This window comes from Perissodus microlepis, chromosome 13 (genome assembly GCF_051167445.1).
Source record: "Perissodus microlepis isolate ML-2025 ecotype Zambia chromosome 13, ASM5116744v1, whole genome shotgun sequence".
Taxonomy (NCBI): Eukaryota; Metazoa; Chordata; class Actinopteri; order Cichliformes; family Cichlidae; genus Perissodus; species Perissodus microlepis.
Window position 1 is genome coordinate 6,848,173 of NC_140473.1, and position 18,638 is coordinate 6,866,810.

General features: G+C 41.6%; 1 protein-coding gene across 1 annotated transcript in view; it reads right to left on the reverse strand.

Annotated features, from left to right (window-relative positions):
* The window catches only part of dntt (deoxynucleotidyltransferase, terminal), a 108,277-nt gene that overhangs the window by 46,867 nt on the left and 42,772 nt on the right, over positions 1-18,638 (reverse strand). Inside the window, exon 8 of the mRNA XM_084948849.1 lies at positions 7,941-8,043. Coding sequence (XP_084804975.1) covers positions 7,941-8,043 — 103 coding nt within the window. The remainder of the gene's footprint in view (positions 1-7,940; positions 8,044-18,638) is intronic.

Sequence of the window (18,638 nt, forward strand, 5' to 3'; positions counted from 1 at the left end):
CTGAATCACTGATTCAGCCACAGGGAAAACTCTCCAATTACCAAGCATGCTGACCAAACACAGAACAATAAAGCCTTAGTTGAATGGCACCATAATGACTGCAATGCATGCAGACCTCAGCCTTCGCAAAGCAGTGCTTAAACAGTATTTAGAGACAGAGATGATAGATGGACGGAGGATGAGGCATGGCCCTCTCCGTCTCTTCGTCGCTATAGCCGGGGCCAAGCTGAATCTCATCTGTCTGCCACAGAAGCTGGTGGCTGACCTTGCTTCTGCCCCCAAGTTATGCTTTCAGAATTTCAGCAGTAGAAGGGGGTGGGCAATGAGGGGGGGGGAGGAAAAAAAATGATGAACCCCTTTTTACAAGGACGTTTGGAGATGGATGTATTTTTAACTCCCTTCAGGCTGTGGAGGGGTGCTGGATGAAGGGGGGATGGGTTGGGTTCCAGGGGCTGCCTATGATATTAGGCCTGAGTGAAGACATGTCTGCCCCCAGGGGCTCGATTGCAGATGACAAGGTTACACGACTTAGAGTCAACCTCTGCTACCTCCACTTAATCACTGTCTCTTGTGTCCTCGTCCCTCCAGACTGTCCCCTCTCCATCCCCATTCTGCCCACCCTGCTGAGAAGAAAGCTTCCGGTCTTATCACGCCGTCCCTTCTTGGCTTTCTAAAGCCTTTTCTAACACCTGCCCTTACCTGCCTAATTCACTGTCTCACATCCATTCTGCCTCCCTATCCCCGTACATTTGCACATCCTTTCACACCTTCACCTCGCTGCCTCTGCCTATACTGGATTTAAGTGGCTGCAAGTGGTGAGAGCTCCGCACGATAACATGCAATAAGTAGGAGGTAATTATCGTCAGGATGGACCTCTGAAGGAGTGCAGAGATGCGGAGGTGGGGATGGAGGAGGGTTTGGAAGGGTTTATTTTTAAACCCCAGCGATGTCAAAAAAGAAGCCAGTGGCTAGACTAGACTAGAATAGACAGCGTGATTCTGCTCTTTATCAAACACTCATCTCTTTTTCATGACCCTCTTCAACTATGCATTTATGCAAGGTTGAAGACAGTGTTGACAAAGAAAAGTCCTTCCACATCCACATTTTCTTGTGCTGCCCGTTTTTATCTAACCGGTCTAACCAACACTGTCCATGATGGCCTTTTACAGATCAAGTTTTTCTGTTGCATGTGTCACCCTGCTCAGAGGAGAGGTATCTGCCTGCAATTATACTAATAGGGACTTTTTAGCAAGCAGCACTGAAGGGAGGCATAATGACTAGGATGTCATTTAGTCCTGTTAGTAGGAAATGTTTTCTTGGTGTTTTCATGGGCAGTGTCTCTTTGTTGGGGAGTATCAGACGAAACACCTGCAGCAAAACATGCAATTCAGCTAACTCAGCTTCATGTACAGCCACTGAGGAGACTACAGTATGTACTCGACATGATTTTTAAACCAAGACAGAACACCACGGATTTCATTCATTTTCTGCTCAATAGACTTAATATATGTGTTTTTGGCGGGGGATAAAAAACAATAACATGTTTGACTTTTATGCTTCAAACCAGCAGCAATCTCTGGGGTTGACCAGAATATAGCATTAAGGAAATGCTATAACCTGCAGTTCCTTTAATGGCCACTTGAGGCTGACTCCAAAGGTGAATCCGTCACCTTTGACTCAGTGTTATTGTGCCTAACTAAACAGCATTAAAACCATGTTTACAGCTGAGTACAAGTATACAGTTGATTGAATGACTGAAAGTTAAGCACACAAAAACATATCTCCAGCTGAAACTAGCTGCGTTTTCCGAGCTAAAAGGATAAAGCAGCCAAGTTCCAAAGAAAAACTTGAAAAGGCATCAGAACTATTGCTCAACACCACTTTTAAAAAAATTATGAGTCTGGCTCATTGGAAGCAAAATATGAAGAAATGAGAAGTGGTTTTAAACTTGTACTGTACGTGCATCGGTTTATAAATCCAAGCTTGCACACCAAGCTAGCTTGTTTTCACTGCTTACTTACCACTTCACCCTCTTCCCCAAATAAAATCAATTCTGGCTCCAAAAGAAGAACTTTGCAGCAGCAAAAGGACAGGGCTTTGGTTTAATTAGTAACTTTCCCCCAATAAATTTGGAAACAAGGCAAGAAAAGGAAAAGTCCAGTCTTAGGAAGAGTCAAAAGTGATAGAAACAACATGAAAACAAGCGACACTCTCAGATATGTACAGACTGGAGAGAGCTTCAGGATCCCGCAAGGACACGTGTTAAATCTCTTAGATCAGTGAGAAACAACACCTGTGTTTTTTGGCCTCGTATAATCAGGTGTTTTAAAATAATCTGGCCCTTGTGACATCGGCGCAGTGAGGCGAAATGTGGGAGAAGTTATTAATGTGAGTCGCAGAATTTAAAAATGTCTTCTTGTGTTAATAGTTTTATTCAAGACTGTTAGGTTAGTAAAAATCTCATGTGCCTCTTGGCACCGTGACTTTTCACAGTTTCTAACTAGGCCACTAGAGAAAGTTAGGAACTACAGCTTTAAAGCCTGCTGCTCTTCAATAATCACGAATCACAAGGACATTATTCATGGATGAAAAAAAAAAGTTTTCCATCACATTTGAATTTTATTCCTGTTTCCCAGAGTTATCTAACTATGTATCCAATCTGTTGAGCAGTTCCAATTGTTGTGCTTAACACCCCAGTTTCATGTAATTGCAAATGTCTTTTATGCAACAAGTTGAAGTAGAGCACTTCTGGAACCCACTGATATTTGTCACATTACCATGATATTAGCAGCAAATAATTGTTGTCATTTGAGTACAGTCAGTAATTAAATCACTGTGTTTATGTAAACATAATCCGACATTAACATTGTGTCTCTCTGTTTTATCTCTTGTTCGTATATTTTCTCACTCTGCTCACAGTCACTGTCTGTTTCTCTGTCTCTTTCTTCTCCCCTCTCAGCCACTTCTCATTTTTTTTTGCCCATTTTCCATTAAAGGCTCCATTTTCCACCATGGGGCATCCAGTGCTGACCATGGTCCTTGAAAGCCCTAAAAGAAGCTCTTAATGTAACTGCTAAATTGTACTTTTTTGTTCCTAGAATCACTCACATCTTCCAAATCTCTTTTCATTGCAGGCAACTAAATAACTTCTTTCTCTCTAATTTTCACCAAAAAAAAAGGGAGCTGTGTTTCCAAGGACACAGCTCTGAATCATGAAAAATTGACCAACTCCTTTAAGTGATTTAGTTTTGAATCATGCTGAAAACTTCAGTATCTTACAGCGACCGCGGGTGAAAGACTGGCTTTTGGTTTCAGGAGGTTTTTCAACATATAGTGCAACAGTTATATATATATTATGTGCCAGAATATGCATATGTCCCCTCTGTGACTTGACTTATGGTGGTGGAGGGGTCCACAGGAGCTATGTTGTCGGGAGGCTTTTGCCCACTAGTACGGTCTCCCTTGGCAAATTGGTCCTGGGTGAGGGACCAGACAAAGAGTGATTCAAAAACCCCTATGTGTCATGATCCTGGGTCCTTTTGACCCAGCGTTTTGTGTTTTGTCTTATTGCGATTTTGGTTCTGTTCTTCCTCTGTTTAGTGTTTACTCTGTTCTGCCCGTGTGTTCCTGTATCTAGTCCGCGTTTCTTAGTTTGTGTCCCTTCATGTGTAAGTTCCTGTTTTATTGTGAAGGTCTGCGTCTTATGTGAGTGTTTTCAGTTTGCCTCCCTAGTCTCGTCACGTTAATCACTCCCAGCTGTGTCCCCACCTGTGTGTAATCTCCCTGTGTTCTCTGAGTGTATTTAAGTTGTGTCTTCTGTCCTAGTAGTTGCTGGTTCGTCTGTGTTGTTTCCCCTCGGTCTCCCTGCATCTCTCCATGTGTATTTCCCCGGACCTCCCTGCATCTTCGTTTCTGGTTTGTTTTGTTAGTTTTACCCAGTTTAGGTTTCCGGTTTCATGTTCACCCACCATTGCTGTTTGTACCCACTCCTGTAAATAAATACTCACCTGCACCAGAGCTGCCGCCTTTTGGGTCCTTTCACTCCACACGTCTGCCACACCGCGGTCATGACACTATGAGTGAAAGATCTAGGGAACAGTTCACCCTGCCCACAATAGGGATAGATGGAATGCTGTATTTATTTCACAAACTGCTGATCTACCTTGATTTTTCATCTCTAGGATTTACAGAGAATGGTCTGAAAAAGGGAACCTATCCAACAAGCAGGATTTCTCTGGGTGAAAATCCTTTGTTGATGCCAGAGGTCAGAGAGGAATGGCCAGACACCTAAGGTGATAGTTAGGAAACAGTAACTCAAGTAACCAGCAGTAACTCATTATACCCACTTATGCAGAAGAGCATCTCTGCATGCACAACAAATCAAACCTTGAAGCAGTTGGGTTAAAGCAGCAGAAGTAACCGGGACCACTACTGTCATCTACGAGCAGTAGTGAATGAAGGTACAATGGTCCCTGGTCAGAAAGCTCATTTCCTCTCAAACTAGTTTATTAAAAATGGAAATGAGTTCACTGGACTCAAATGACCTCCACAACCATCAGATCCCAGTCAAACAGAATTGATGTAGGTCACACAAGCATAGGAATAAAGTCAGGGGAAAATGTTCAAATGGGTGCTAAGAATTAGCCCTTTTTTACCCATATTTGAAGATATATACAAGCACCTTTTCTACATCTACGTACTTTCTATCTAACATCCAGACTCTCCTGAACACGCTGGGTGCAACTTGGGTTAAGTATCTTGCTACAAGGATACTTAATCAGCAGCTGATTTGTATGAATTTTATGAATTAGTTGGGTGTGGTTTTGGTCAAGGAGGTGAGCCACAACCACTCCCAAGTAATAAATCACAAATAGCTGTGTGTGTTGCTGTTTGTGTGTCTGTGTTATCTGCCATACCATGCATTACATATAGGTTTGTATGTGTGATTGTATGTGTTTCTATGTGTCTGAATGTATCTAATTAGTCTGTATGGAACTTTATGAATCAGAGGTGGATGTCACATATCTGTCATTTGGAGTAGTATTGCATCCTGGTACCTTATATCTCCCTTCATAAAGTCTGCTCCAAACTACCAATTCCCCCACACACAAACATGAACATACTATTGCTTCCCCACACACATCACATATGTATAGCCTTTAACTGACCCATAATCTCCTAACTGTTCCTCAGACCTGATTCTGGGATCCTTTCATACTCGCTGCCCTCACCAAGGCAGTGACCTTATGACCTTAACTGTTCAATCAAATTCTTTCCTCCCATAAAATGTCCTCATCCTCACTTCCTGCAACTTTCTGCATGCTTTTCCAGTGCATGATTTGCTTACACATCCCAGGCAACAAACTAAGTTGTATTTACATTAAATCAGAATCTGTCTATAAACAACATAAAATACTTCTTCCGATGTTTTTGAACATGCACAATTTTTAAATATGTTTTTGTTTCAATTCAAACATGCATAAAAATGATATTCTTCTCAGCAGTAGATGGCACTCTGTCACATGTAGCTTTGGCACCTAAAAAGATTGCTCCACCCCTAGGTCAAAAGTCAAACCCTCTGCTACTCATCATTTAACTGAAGACTGAAGTGTTTTATGTCACAAAATAAATAAATAAATTTTAAAAGATTAAGGGACAGTGTAATAAACAAAAATTTGGTTTGTTGCCTGAGGGCACCACCATGCTACACACCATGCCATAGAGGGATAACAGAATTTTAGGAATGTGCAAATTGGTGTGTAAGAAACATATTTTATTCTCAACCTAGATTTTGTGGTGCATCCTTTTTTAATTTAGCAATGTATTGAGCTCCAGTATAACAGTGGGCTTAATATGATCTTATGAGAAGCTTGTTTGTTACTCTTACTGTTATTCTCCATGGTTACGACTGTGGTTATGTTGAACATGGTTGCATTATTTGGTGCACTGATGTTTGTGTGCACCCTAAGCACAGCTCTTTGGGGGTTTTTTCTGTACTTCTTTTTCAGCACTGTTATAGCCTTGAGGGGCTCATCATACCGATTAGGAGAAACCATGCTATAGGCAAAACACAAATAATACAACCGGCTGCAAAATGCAGAGATTACAATTCAAATCTATTTCCAAAGCAGCACAAAAATTCCCGAATATGTTCACAAGGATAATGGATGTTCACGTGGTGTTAGAGAATGAGCGAACATGTTGAGTTTTTCAGCACTTTGCCTGCTATGGCCTGCCAGTTAAAACAGTCTGATGAGATACACAAATGTAAGCATGAAACAGAACCCACAATATGTGATATCATTGGGTTTATCAACCACAAACGCATGGTTTATTAAACCAGATTTTGATAATTCCTCTACTACCTGACTATTAAAAACTTTGAAAACTTGCAGATATGTTTTAAAAATTGCAACATGGAGGACACAATCCATCCTCATTGCAAAAGCATCAGATGCTGCTGTTTCATAAAATCCACTGACGTTTAGATTTGCAAGATATCCTTTGATGTTTAGTTTTGTTGCTATTTGGCTAGACATCTTGGTAACTACATGGTTCCATTTCATCACTGAAACAAATTGGTTAGGGCTGGGAAAACAGGTGGCTGACGTACTGTTCTTTTACCGTGCACACTGAAAAATTATGTCAAATGTGCATCAACATATGACAGCAGTCAGTCCTGAGCAGGGATTCAGATGCAGTAACTTGGATACCAACGCAGGTTATTACTGATGACTTTGTCTTAAGAGACTTTTCACGTGATGTCATATGTGCATTGCTTAAGAGTTGTCCAGCGTAGTGGAAGTGATACAGCCACAGAAAACAGAGAACATTCACCGTCAAAGTAAAACTAAACCTTTTACTTTGAAGGAGTAGTTTCCAAGTGTTTGAGCTCTCCTAGCAACCATAGCAATTGCAAGGAAGTTTTCAACAACTGCTTGGGCAATACACATTTTTCCTAAGCAGCTAATGGTTGCCAGGAGGTCACTGATTGGTCTCTAGGCCTGCATGACTCAGGCTTTAGCAACTGATTTCACAGCAACTGCCATCAAACAACAATTTACCAACGGGGGATAGATGTTTTTCCCTCAAGACCAGTGGTTGCCAGATGGTTGCAGACCAGCCTGTAGGCCTGGGTAGCTCCTTATTCTTTTGACCTTACAGCATCATGTTTCCATCATGGCAGACAAGATAACATGTGGTTAGAAATAACATGACTGCAGAACCTGAATTGAGCTATGAATAGTCTCAGCAATCTAGGTTAAGACTTAATATAAGCATAATTACAGATGTCTGCAATGACGTATGAATCACGTCACCAGAATGTTAAAACAAACAAAAGCCTTCCACATTCTCACATCTTTATTACTCAGCATGCAGCAACAACAAGCACTTGTCTCAGCTGTGTCTATCACTGTTTTGGTGCTGCTCCGGAAACACTTGCCTTGTAGTCTGAACTACCGCTAGCACCTTCATGTATATCCTTGGGAATTTTTGCATTTGCTCATTTTCCCCCCCTCAAAGCTAACCTTGCATTGTGCAGTCAATAAAGATGTTTTCAGTATTTGCATGTGCCTCATCACGGTGCAGTGGTGCGAGCTTGCTGCACCACCGTGGCCCAGGATGTAAGGTGGGTTTAATTAAAAAGGGATTGTTTATGAATGCAGGATATAGAAACACAGATGGACACCTAAACCAGTCTCAGTGATTTAACATCAAATGCAAAGCAGTGTTCAAACGTTGCTCTGAACTCCTGCTTATTAAAAATTTAACACACAGGCACTCCACAAACACAGGTTTCAAAAAAAATATTAGCATTGCTTTGTTTAGTCTATTGTTCCTCTCAAGAATATTGGATCTTTGTATTTACTTTAGCCGATAGTGTGTTCATTCAGGATACTAATACTATGCTTTAAGAAAGACCTAAACAACATACTTACTTGCTGTTTTAGTCTATCAATAACGCTGGTGAGAAGACGCTCCTCCTTCCCCAGTTGTGGTGTGGTCACGATAAAGTCTACATCGTGGCCAAAATCCTTCCCCCTGGAGACAAAGACATAGCACAGTTACCCACTCACTGTATCCTGGAAATAATGAAATGAATTATCTTTTAGTCATAGCGTTTAACTGATGAAGAGGGAGGGTGGCAGACCGTGCTATTAAAAGAACAGGCCAAGCTAATGGCACTGGCTCTTTTTTTTTTTCATTATTCAAACAAGTAATTTTTTCCCTTCAGTAGCTAAGTGTAAAACCCTTTTTGTTGCCTCAGCTGTCAGAGCTTTAACTTTTATGAGAATCATCATTTTCTACTTGGATCGGTGTCATAAAGCGGACCCATATGGACCCTGAATAGGCTTGCACAATGCATTTACTCTGTCAGCACAACTGCACATAAGAGATGTTGCAGTACTGAGTGATTATCAAGTGATTATCTGGCAGAAGAAAAAGCTCTGCACGGAACCGCTGTATGGGCAGAAGATATGTGCACAAAAGGCATATCAAAGCTTCTGTCTGGCTCACTGGATCCATAGGCACTTGAGCAGAGGAGCAAGAAAAGGAAAAGCATCCCCATTATTTAATCAGGAGGAGCAAATGTAGTTTTTTTTTCCTACCCTACTTTTCTGTCGCTTGAAAAGTAAATTATCATACACTTCTCTGCAGCGTTTTTATTAGAAGCCTATCCTTTTAAGTCACGGCACAGCAGCCAGTTATTCAGACTAATTAGAGGAAACGCGAGAAATATGCAGAAATCTATTGTAGACTTAATGAAATTTATCCCCGTGTACCCCGCTCAGAGGAAACCGTCCTGCTACAGAAGTGAGCGTCACAACATTTGTTTATCAAAATCTTTTGAATGTCAAATAAGCGTGTTGCACTATGCGTAAATCTGTCACACCCAACCACAATAGGGAAGCCTGATCAAACAGTAAGGACTGTCAGGCTGACTGAGTGACCAAATTTAAACATGTGGACCCAAGCAAACACTGGGGTGTTGGCGTCACTGGTCAGTTTGTGTACACTTTGAGCAACTGTTTTTATTTCGATTTAGTTGTTGGCTTCTTCAGAATACACATGGTTCGGAGTTAGTACTAAACCCGGGCTTGATGGTGCGAATGCGGCGTGTAGATATTCTTTGGAAATTACAGTCCATATAGTCTAAGGAGCTTGGAAAGAAAAGCATCTGGACTTCTTTAAGTTGCTTGAAGACATTTCACGTCTCATCTGGGAAGCTTCTTCAGTTCTAAGGTCAAATGATGTTGAGTCCCAGATTTAAGCCCTAAGGGAGTGTCCCCCAAAAGAGACACAGACCCCCTATTGATCCTCTATCTAATCACACGAGCCAAGGTGTGAAAATGGGTGTAGGTCACAATCAGCCAAGGTTTCGAGTGAACTCACTGTGAAACCTAGCCCCAACCTATCATATGATTTCCTGAGGTCCATGTCCCTCTTGGGGGTCACTCCCATAGGACTTAAATCTGGGACTCTCCACCATTTGACCCTAGAACTGAAGAAGCTTCTTGGATGAAAGGTGAAACGTCTTCAAGCAACTTAAAGAGGTCCAGATGCTTTTCTTTCCAAGCTCCCTAGACTACGATGACCTGGATGACTGAGAACACAGACATACAAATGGTAAATGGTAAATGGTAAATGGTCTGTATTTGTATAGCGCTTTACACTCCCATATAGTTTTCTAACTCCCAGCTATAGACTAATTTTCACTTTTTGTAATGGCCAGCAGGGGGTGACGTCAGTGAGAACTGCTGGTTGAGTAGAGCCGTATTGGAAACCTGCTCCTGTGAACTATGAGTCTACAGTCTCAGTTGCTTGTTTCAATTCTTACTAAATATAACAGGATTGAGGCAAAAAGCAGAATTAAGCAGGGTGTGCTTCACTATGCGACTGACACGTCAGTAGACTGTAAGTGTGCATTATCAACCACAAACAACCTTTGTGAGGTTTCACAATGAGACTAACCAAAGGGAGTTGTCACAGTGGTGGCACCGTTCCCCTTTGACTAAGCCTTGAGTTCTGGCATTTTTCCCATCTTTATATTATCATTTATTTTTTGTTTGTTTGATTGATTTTTGTTAGCAATAACTCACTGTAATATTAAAATCCAATTTAATTTTGGCTAGCAAAAAACTGCCATACAGGACACCGGCCTGTGAAGGGAATCATCTTTCCACGGCAACCTTGTGGCATTCTGAATCTTTCCAGGGGGCTTTATTATTTTCCCACTTATCAGAGACATAGAGATCAGAGAGCATTTGTTACTCTGATCACCTGCCTAATCTCCAGGAAACTGTCTCAACTTATTGAACAGGCTATTACTAGGAACCACTAAATTCATATCTTTGGTTATCAAAGCCATACGGTGACCACAGATATGCTGAAGAAAGTTTCGGTTCAAGAATTATTTCAGTTTTAATGTCTTCAGAAATTAGCATCTCCCTCTTGTTTTTGGCTGCTTTTTGCTTTCTAAAACCCGGTTGCCTGTTTTCTGTTTGAGGACCACCCACTGTCCAATTTTCATACTTGAAGCTAAAAAACATTTTCAACAAATTTTCATTATGAGTGAAACTGATTTGATACACACAGCAGGCCTACAGTTTAACACACATAGAGCTTATGTATTATTAGTTACATAAATCGACAGGATAAAAGAAGTGTGTGTACAAAAGTAGGAAGTATATTGCTGCCATTCATCAGACAGAAAGAAGACGTGGGATTATATAAGTTTATGCCTGTTTCTGCTTCTTTCAGAACATAAAATTTTAGTTACTTATATATATATATATATATAAAGACAATACTATATATTGGGTATTTTGTTTTGTTATATATATATGTTCTATCTGTCTAACAGCCTTTTCACAATTTATATGGGGAGTGCTGGTCTGCATTAGTATATGAGTAGGTGATAGGTGTCAAAGTAATATCAGAGTGAAAGCCAGGAGCCATAGCTTCCCGGCAGAACTGTGCATCATAATTGGATGATCAATGTTATTCACCTGTAAGTGTTTTTTATGATGTGGCGGTCTGGTTTACGTACTATATTTCTGCATTGAGTATGCTATCTTATTATATCAGTTTAATAGAAGGCACTTTGGACTGCCCCGTTATTTCCCAGGGGGTCGCAACAGCAAACAGATCTGCACATTTGATTTGGCACAGATTTTACACCAGATGCCTTTCCTGACATAACCCTCCCATTTATCCGGGCTCGGGACCAGCACGAGCAATATACACTAGCTTGTGACCCATTCGAACTGGGTTTTATCATATCAATTTAGTAATATTTAATCATATATATCCATTATTATTTAACTTTCAAAACATAAACTGATGGGAATTTACGACTGTCCTTGAAAGGAGGTTTATATCTGTGCTTTGAGCTCTTGAGAGGGGATCAATTTAGTGGCTGTGGCTGAGGTCCACTCCAGTTCCACCTGCTGATAATGCATTCCTCCTACGAGCAATATATTTATCATCCTCCAGCCAGTTAAGATCAGTCCGTGCTGTGCCAGGGTTTCAGAGGCGCTTCCAGTCAACACAATCACAAAAGCAGTTGGACACACCCACGTGTGCCTTACACCATGAGCAGCATCTGTGCTTACAATCATATTCACAGAAGCATATTCACTGCTTTGAGGTTTCCTTTAAAATTCTCAATGACGTATGTGTATCTACCAGTAATGATGCTCTGAGAGTACTTTGGCGTGCTCATTGGCATTCAAGTCAGACGATAATAAAATTAAGCCTTCAAGACAAACGATGAGCTGCTCAGAAGTGTAAATATGACTGCAAATGGGTTTGAATGTACGCCCTGCAATGGACTGGCCCACCTGTCCAAGGGGTTTTCCTTCCTTTCACACAGTGCATCCTGTCACAGGCTGCAGGATGACTCAAAAACAGCAGTCAGACAGAATGATGAAAATAAACTGTGGGTTTCTGGCGATTATAGTAGCTTGTGTGTGTAGACACAAATACACAGAAACAAAACAACCAGGGCTAAAGTTGTGCCCTCAAATAACAGAAGATACCCCCGACCGTCGTCAAGTTCAGCTCTGGCACTACCTGCCAGAAGGCCTTGCATTATTTCACCCTAATCATTGCCCAACACCCACTCACACACACCTACACATGCACACACAAAAGCTTTTGAAAAAACAACGAGCAAAAAATCCTACATACGTAAGCACCAGTGTCACAGCAAACAACAAAGCAAAGTGACAATGAATGTTGGGGGCGATACAGCTCTAAAGAAGCCTCTGCAGCCGCGAGGCTCCGTGTTTGATCTCTCTTTGCTGCTGCTTGACAGCAGCGAGAGTGAAGAAAGGTGCAGAGGCTGTGAATGGCTTGCGGGAACGCTTCAAAGGTCACTGTGGCTAATTCAGGGAGCAAGGAAGTAATAGAAAACAGCCATTAGAGCTGCAGAAGGCATGATAATGTTAATGGTTAGCATTAGCAGTAGACAGCGTGTACCCCTGTGGCATTTACAGAATGAGCACCTGGTTTACAGGTTCACTCTGCAGCTGCGTATTTGGTAACACTTATTCAATTTGCCTTGATAGCCTGTATTATTTTGTATTAAATATCAAAAGCTGTTAAGTGAATTCATTTTAACACTTGTGTTTAGACTTTGCAGTATATACATACACATATATAGGCCTCGATGTGAAGAGTTGGCACTTCTTTAATGAGTTGACTGTTAGGACAGCGCTACTTGAGAATGCATCACAGATTTCCATCTGCTGACTGAGCAACTTTTGCCTACGAAATCTCCCAACACTCAGCTTTAATTGGCAAAGCTGAGATTCCACAACACTTCCAGCTCGTACGGTGCGCTTAAGTTGTTAAGTGAGTCTCGCTGTTAGCCTCTGCTGCGCCGGCAAAACCCACTCGAGTGCACTGCATAAATGTGTGCCGAGAATAGCAAAGAAACCAAAGCGGGAAGGAGACAGAGAGAGATCATCAGCATAAATTGGGTTTACCTCCTATCAGAGCTTAAGAACGACCTAATCTTGTCAAACAGTGGTTTTCCGTGTCTGTGTCTGTGTGTGTGTGTGTGTTAGTGGATAACATGGGAACTGGTGGTTATTTTAGGGGAAGCGGCATTTACGCTTTTCAGCTCCCTCCCATTTGAGCATCAGTATGTGTCAGGTCAGTGCTGATAATTCAGCAGCAGTCAGCGGAAAGGCGGATGACAGCATGTCGTGCACATTCTTCCAGCATACCAGGGGTTCTCCTTCTTCTTCTTCGTCTCTGCCTTTAGCAGTGCAACTTCAGAGCTCTGTTCCTGTTTAGCATTAGACACCCACTCCTGCTCAGTGGGATGGATGGATGTGAAGATGTGGGTAAAAACAGAAGAATTGATAGGCGTTGGGGCACAGCTGCACGTCGATAAACACCTGGTTTGAATTTAGGCCATCTAGTCTTTTATCGCGTGAGGGAAAATGCTAAATTATTAAGTGTTACTGCACAAAGACAATGAAATACACATGGTTATTTACAGTTTTGTATGGACGACAAGGCGACACGCATGAATAATACAGATCTGCGAAGTGTTAGGCTACGGGCGTCTGCAGGCTAAGCTCTGCAAAACTTAGGTCACAAAAAAGCAACCAGGCTTTGTTTGTGACTATGCATCATTTTCCCCTTCTATCAGCCTTCCCATCCACATTTCTTGCTAACACAGCAGTGCGAGGCGATAATCAGGAAGATACGAAATGAGAACAAGAAAAAGCAGCTAAGTGTGGCCTATTCTTCGTGACCAGATGGCTTGTTTTGCTCTTTCCTCCCCTGCAAGCTGATAATGAGGTTTGTTTTAGAATCACGACACCCCGAACTAAGCCGATAAGGAATACTTATCTCAGCTGTTGTTCAAGGCAAACTGTGCGGTGGGACTCGGCGGCTGTTTGCGGATTTGAGAGGAGACACCAATGCCCCCCCTCATCAGTGTCACTTTGAGTCATATTCCAGACAATTTGATGTCCCTCAGTAGGGACTTGCCTGCCTCATACTGAAATAAACACAGTGTTCCACTGACACTGCGTGAGCCTTCACATGCAGTTGTGGAAGAAGCTGTATTTTCAAGTGTAATCTATTTTTAATCCTCCCCTCCAACAAAACCGCTTTAAGACTTGTCACCCGCCTTCCACAGCTGTCCTTTCAATAAGGCTAATGTCAGTGGCATCAACAAATCCTCGCCACGCTGTTTCTCTCTGAAGTGGATGACAGCCTGAGTTTATTCCAGCACACGAGTTATTTTGTGAAACTTTTGGGAGTCGTGGTATCTTTTTGTGCATCTTCTGCTGAGATGAAAGATTTGCCAGAGCCGGGTGCAGCTATTTAAGGAGGTATATAGGATATGCACATTTCCATTTTTGACAAGGGGTATCGGCTAGAAAGATGAAGCTAATAAGAGACTCTACACCAGGCTCAAAATTATAGGTAATTAAATCGAGCTTTGACAGGACTTTAGAAGGGAACATTTTCAAATATGTCACCGTGAAATGAGTAAGTGGATTATTAGTGGTACTGCTGGCATCTTAGAAAGCATATGAACTATTTTGGTGTAATAGACCTCATACTGCCTCCCACTGTGTTTAAACCATGTCTGGAGAATCAGCCTTTCAACAAGATAAAGGTAAATTACTTACTTGCTTACTGATGATGCACAAGTTATCGTTCTTCAATTATAGCGCCGCATGATTCCAATTAGGTCTATCTCGCTCTCTCTCTCCAAAGTCTGCACCAAATATGGGGTGAAGTAAATGTGTGTTTCATTTCCCCGAATTTGAAGCCATAAAGGCGCTCTTGCAGGCCCCTTTACACTTTGCAGCAGACTCCTGGCCCATAAATCTTGAGCTGTTCCTCTCCCTCATTCTTGAAGTTAACTATCCATGATGCTCTAATCACCTTCCTCGACTCTCTTACCACATTTCCCCTCTGAGCAGTTATTTACATAATCAGACATCATTCCAGCTGTCATTTAACAATTTGAAGATTGGAGCGTTTTTTAAGTTCCTTGTGGATTTTCACAACATCCTTATTTAGGAAATTTGTGAATCTTTCCCATTTACACATTTGCCCACCCCTCCTGATTTCTTAGGTTGTTCTTGTTTTTTACATATTTGCCACATTTACATGCTTCAGATCATCAATCGAAATTTAATATTAGACAAAGATAACCCGAGTGAACACAAAAAGCAGTTTTTAAATGATGGTTTCATTTGTTTAAATAAAAAGTTATCCAAACTTACCTGGCCCTGTGTGAAAAAGCAGCTGCTCACTAGACCTGACACCTGGTTGCAAGATCCTGGGCAATCAAGTGTTTTTGATAACTGGGGATGAGTCTTTCACATCAGTGTGGAGGAATTTTGGTCTACTATTCTTTTCAGAATTGTTTTAATTCTTCCACCCTGGAAGGTTTAAGATCATGCCAAAAATCAGTCTGATTTAAGTACAGACTTTGACAAGGCCACTCCAAAACCTTCATCTTTTGGTGTGTTTTGGATCATTGTCCTGCTCCATAACCCAAGTGCGCTTGAGCTTCAGGGCATGAACTGATAGTCAGACATTCTCCTTCAGGATTTCCTGGTAGAGAGCAGAAGTTATGGCTCCAGCAATTACAGCAAGTTGTCCTAAAGCAGGAAAACACACTACCACCACAGCTGGTATGATGTTCTTTTTATGAAATGCTGTGTTGGTTTTGTGCCAGATGTAAAGGGAGTCAAAACTTCCAGAACGTCCAAAAGGTATTTGGTTTGTCAGTCCACAGAATTTTTTCCCAAAAGATTTTGCTTTGGAAATGTCCCATGCATGCCATTTTACCCAGCGTCTTTCTTTTTGTTGAATCATAAACAATGACCTTAACTGAAGCAAGTGTTGTCTGCAGTGCATTAGATGTTGTTGTGGGTTCTTTTGTGACTTCCTGATTCTTGGAATAATTTTAGTCAGCACTCCTGGGAAGGTTCACCACTGTTGCAAGTTTTCTCCATTTGTGAGGCTTACATCGTGGTTCACTGGAGTCCCAAAGCCTGAGAAATAGCTTTGTAACCCTTTACAGACTGATAGATGTCAGTGATTTTGTTTCTTTAGTGGCATGATGTATTATTTTTTTTAAATCTTTTAAACTACTTCACTTTGTCGGACAGTTTCTACTTAGGTAATTTCTTGATTCAACAGTTCTGGCAGTAATCAGGCCTGGGTTTGGGTAGTGAAATTGGACTCAGTTTTTCCCAAAAGAAATGTGGTCAATCACAATTAATTCATAATTTAACAAGGGGGGGATCAGAGGGCTAGGTACTAGGGGTGCAACGATACTCGTATCGATATTGAACCGTTCGATACAGTGCTTTCGGTTCGGTACGCATATGTATCGAACAATACAAAATTTTTTATTTATTTTATCAACTTTCCTTCTGACGATGCTGTCTGTGTTGAGCGCTCAGTGGATCTGCGCTCGACAGTGCAGCCTAGGCGGAGTAGTCGAACGCAGATTCACTGAGCGCAGGGCAAGCTAGCGAGACAGAAGTTAAGCTCTCCTTGCAACATGGCAAATTGAACCTCCCCCACCCTCATTCAGATCTGGCGTTTGGAACTATTTTGGTTTTCATGTGACGTATGACCCTGAAGGTAAGTGCGTCATGGACTAAAGTAAAACAGTATGTCGGATGTGCCACGCAATGCTCAATTACATGGGTGGGAGCTAGTGTGTTAGCGCAGTTAGCTCGTTAACGTGTTGGCCGTCCAGCCCCATGCACGGGGCGATCCGCAGTAGCTCATTAACGGAGATTTGCCGTGTTGTGGCGTTAACGTCATTTCAACGAGATTTACGCTGACAGCACTAGTGGGAACACAACGAATATGACTGCACATTTACACCGACATCATCCTAGTGCAAAGACAAGTGGAAGCAGACAAAAACAACAAGCACGCATGCTACAAACTTTACCCGAGTCATTTAGACAGCCGTTAGCACATGATTCTCCTTATGGGGACCTGATATGTTTAATATGCTGCTGAGAATATAGCTTTTATTTTGGAAAGAGACATTTCTCTGTAATAAACTCTCTTTTCCAAAGATGAGTGATTCCTCAATCAGATACAGGGCTCGCAATATCGCTAGCCTGACGTCCTGGGGCTAGCGATTTTTCCAGTCGGGCTACCAAAATCTATCTCTGCCCTGCCCGTCGGCCTATCGTAGGAAGGAAAAATATATGTCAATGCTTTTGCATTCTTTCGGAAATGTAGCTGGGTAATTATGTCATTGGCATCGGTGAGCCACTGTCAATATGTGACATATTGAAATCGCGTTTGAATTTGCGCTTGTTTTTTGCTTTCACTTTGCAATCGCACGAACTGTGTATAGAGAGCGACAGCACTGATTGGTGAGTGACGATAATTTGCGCACCAATTCCTCTGACATCGTCTTATCAATCGTTAGCTTACTATGCAAACATGACAAGTTAAATCTCCCGCAGCAAGCTTAAACATGTGAGAGGTTGATCGCGCAGAGAATCGCTGAGCGTTATGTGAGTGCGTGTGTAAAAGCAGCAGGATATATATTTTAGTTCTGCTGAGCCAAATAAGACACGTCAGGGTGAAGAAGTGACAGCCAAAGAAAAGCTTACCACAAAACGGAAAAGTTATGACAAATCAGACTATAAGGCAAAAAGAAAGTGCAGCTTTATGGTTTCATGGACAAAAGAATTTCTGTGGCTGCAATATGACGAGCTAAATAACCAGGGCTGCACATAAGTGGTCCGCAGGTGCGCATTTGCTGTCAAAATAAAAAACGCGCACAAGATAAGAAGTTGCAACGCGTGTTTGCGTACATAAGATTTTCAGGAGGAGGACAGACATTTGTTTAGAACTCTTAAAGATGTCAAAGAAGCAAGCTCCTTTAGGCAATTACTTTGGTGTTCCTCCACCTCCAAAGAAATGTCAGAAGGAGTCCGAACCACAAAAGAAGCAACCGTGACACCAAAGTATCGAACCGAACCGAACCTAACCGTGAATTTTGTGTATCGTTGCACCCCTACTAGGTACATTTGGATAGTTTTGTTTTTTATGTGCTCTGTTGAGCAGAGAAATAATGCCATTTCCTTAATAAAATTAAGTTAAGCCATCCCTAATAAAGTGCCCACTGAGTGTATATATCATATTTTTCACAGGTGATTTTTAATAAAACACTCGTGTGATTCGTGTAGGCAGCAGGTATTTCTTTGATAAAGGTGTCCTTGTCTGCTAGTTTGAGTGTTAAAGGTTACTTTGTATCAACCTCTGATTGGTCTACAAGAACTGCAAATAAAATAGATTTCATTTACAGTCTCAACACTGGTCTAAAAATCCATGAAGGGACATGTGTATGGCCTACAAAATGATTTTAGGGTTTGGCTGTTGATTTACAATTTTTTTTTTTCTTTTGCAATGCGCAAAGAAAATGCTCACAGCAAGAGAAATCAAAATGAACAGTGGACGTGGGTTAAATGGCTTGAGGTAAGAAACAGATTTCAGGAAAAGCACCATGCTGTCTCTTTGTTTAGACAATTGTGTCATTCTGGAGTTGCAGTCGGCATCTGGTGCTGCAAATATTTCCTCCTAGTATAAAATAGTGAAGTACTCTGATT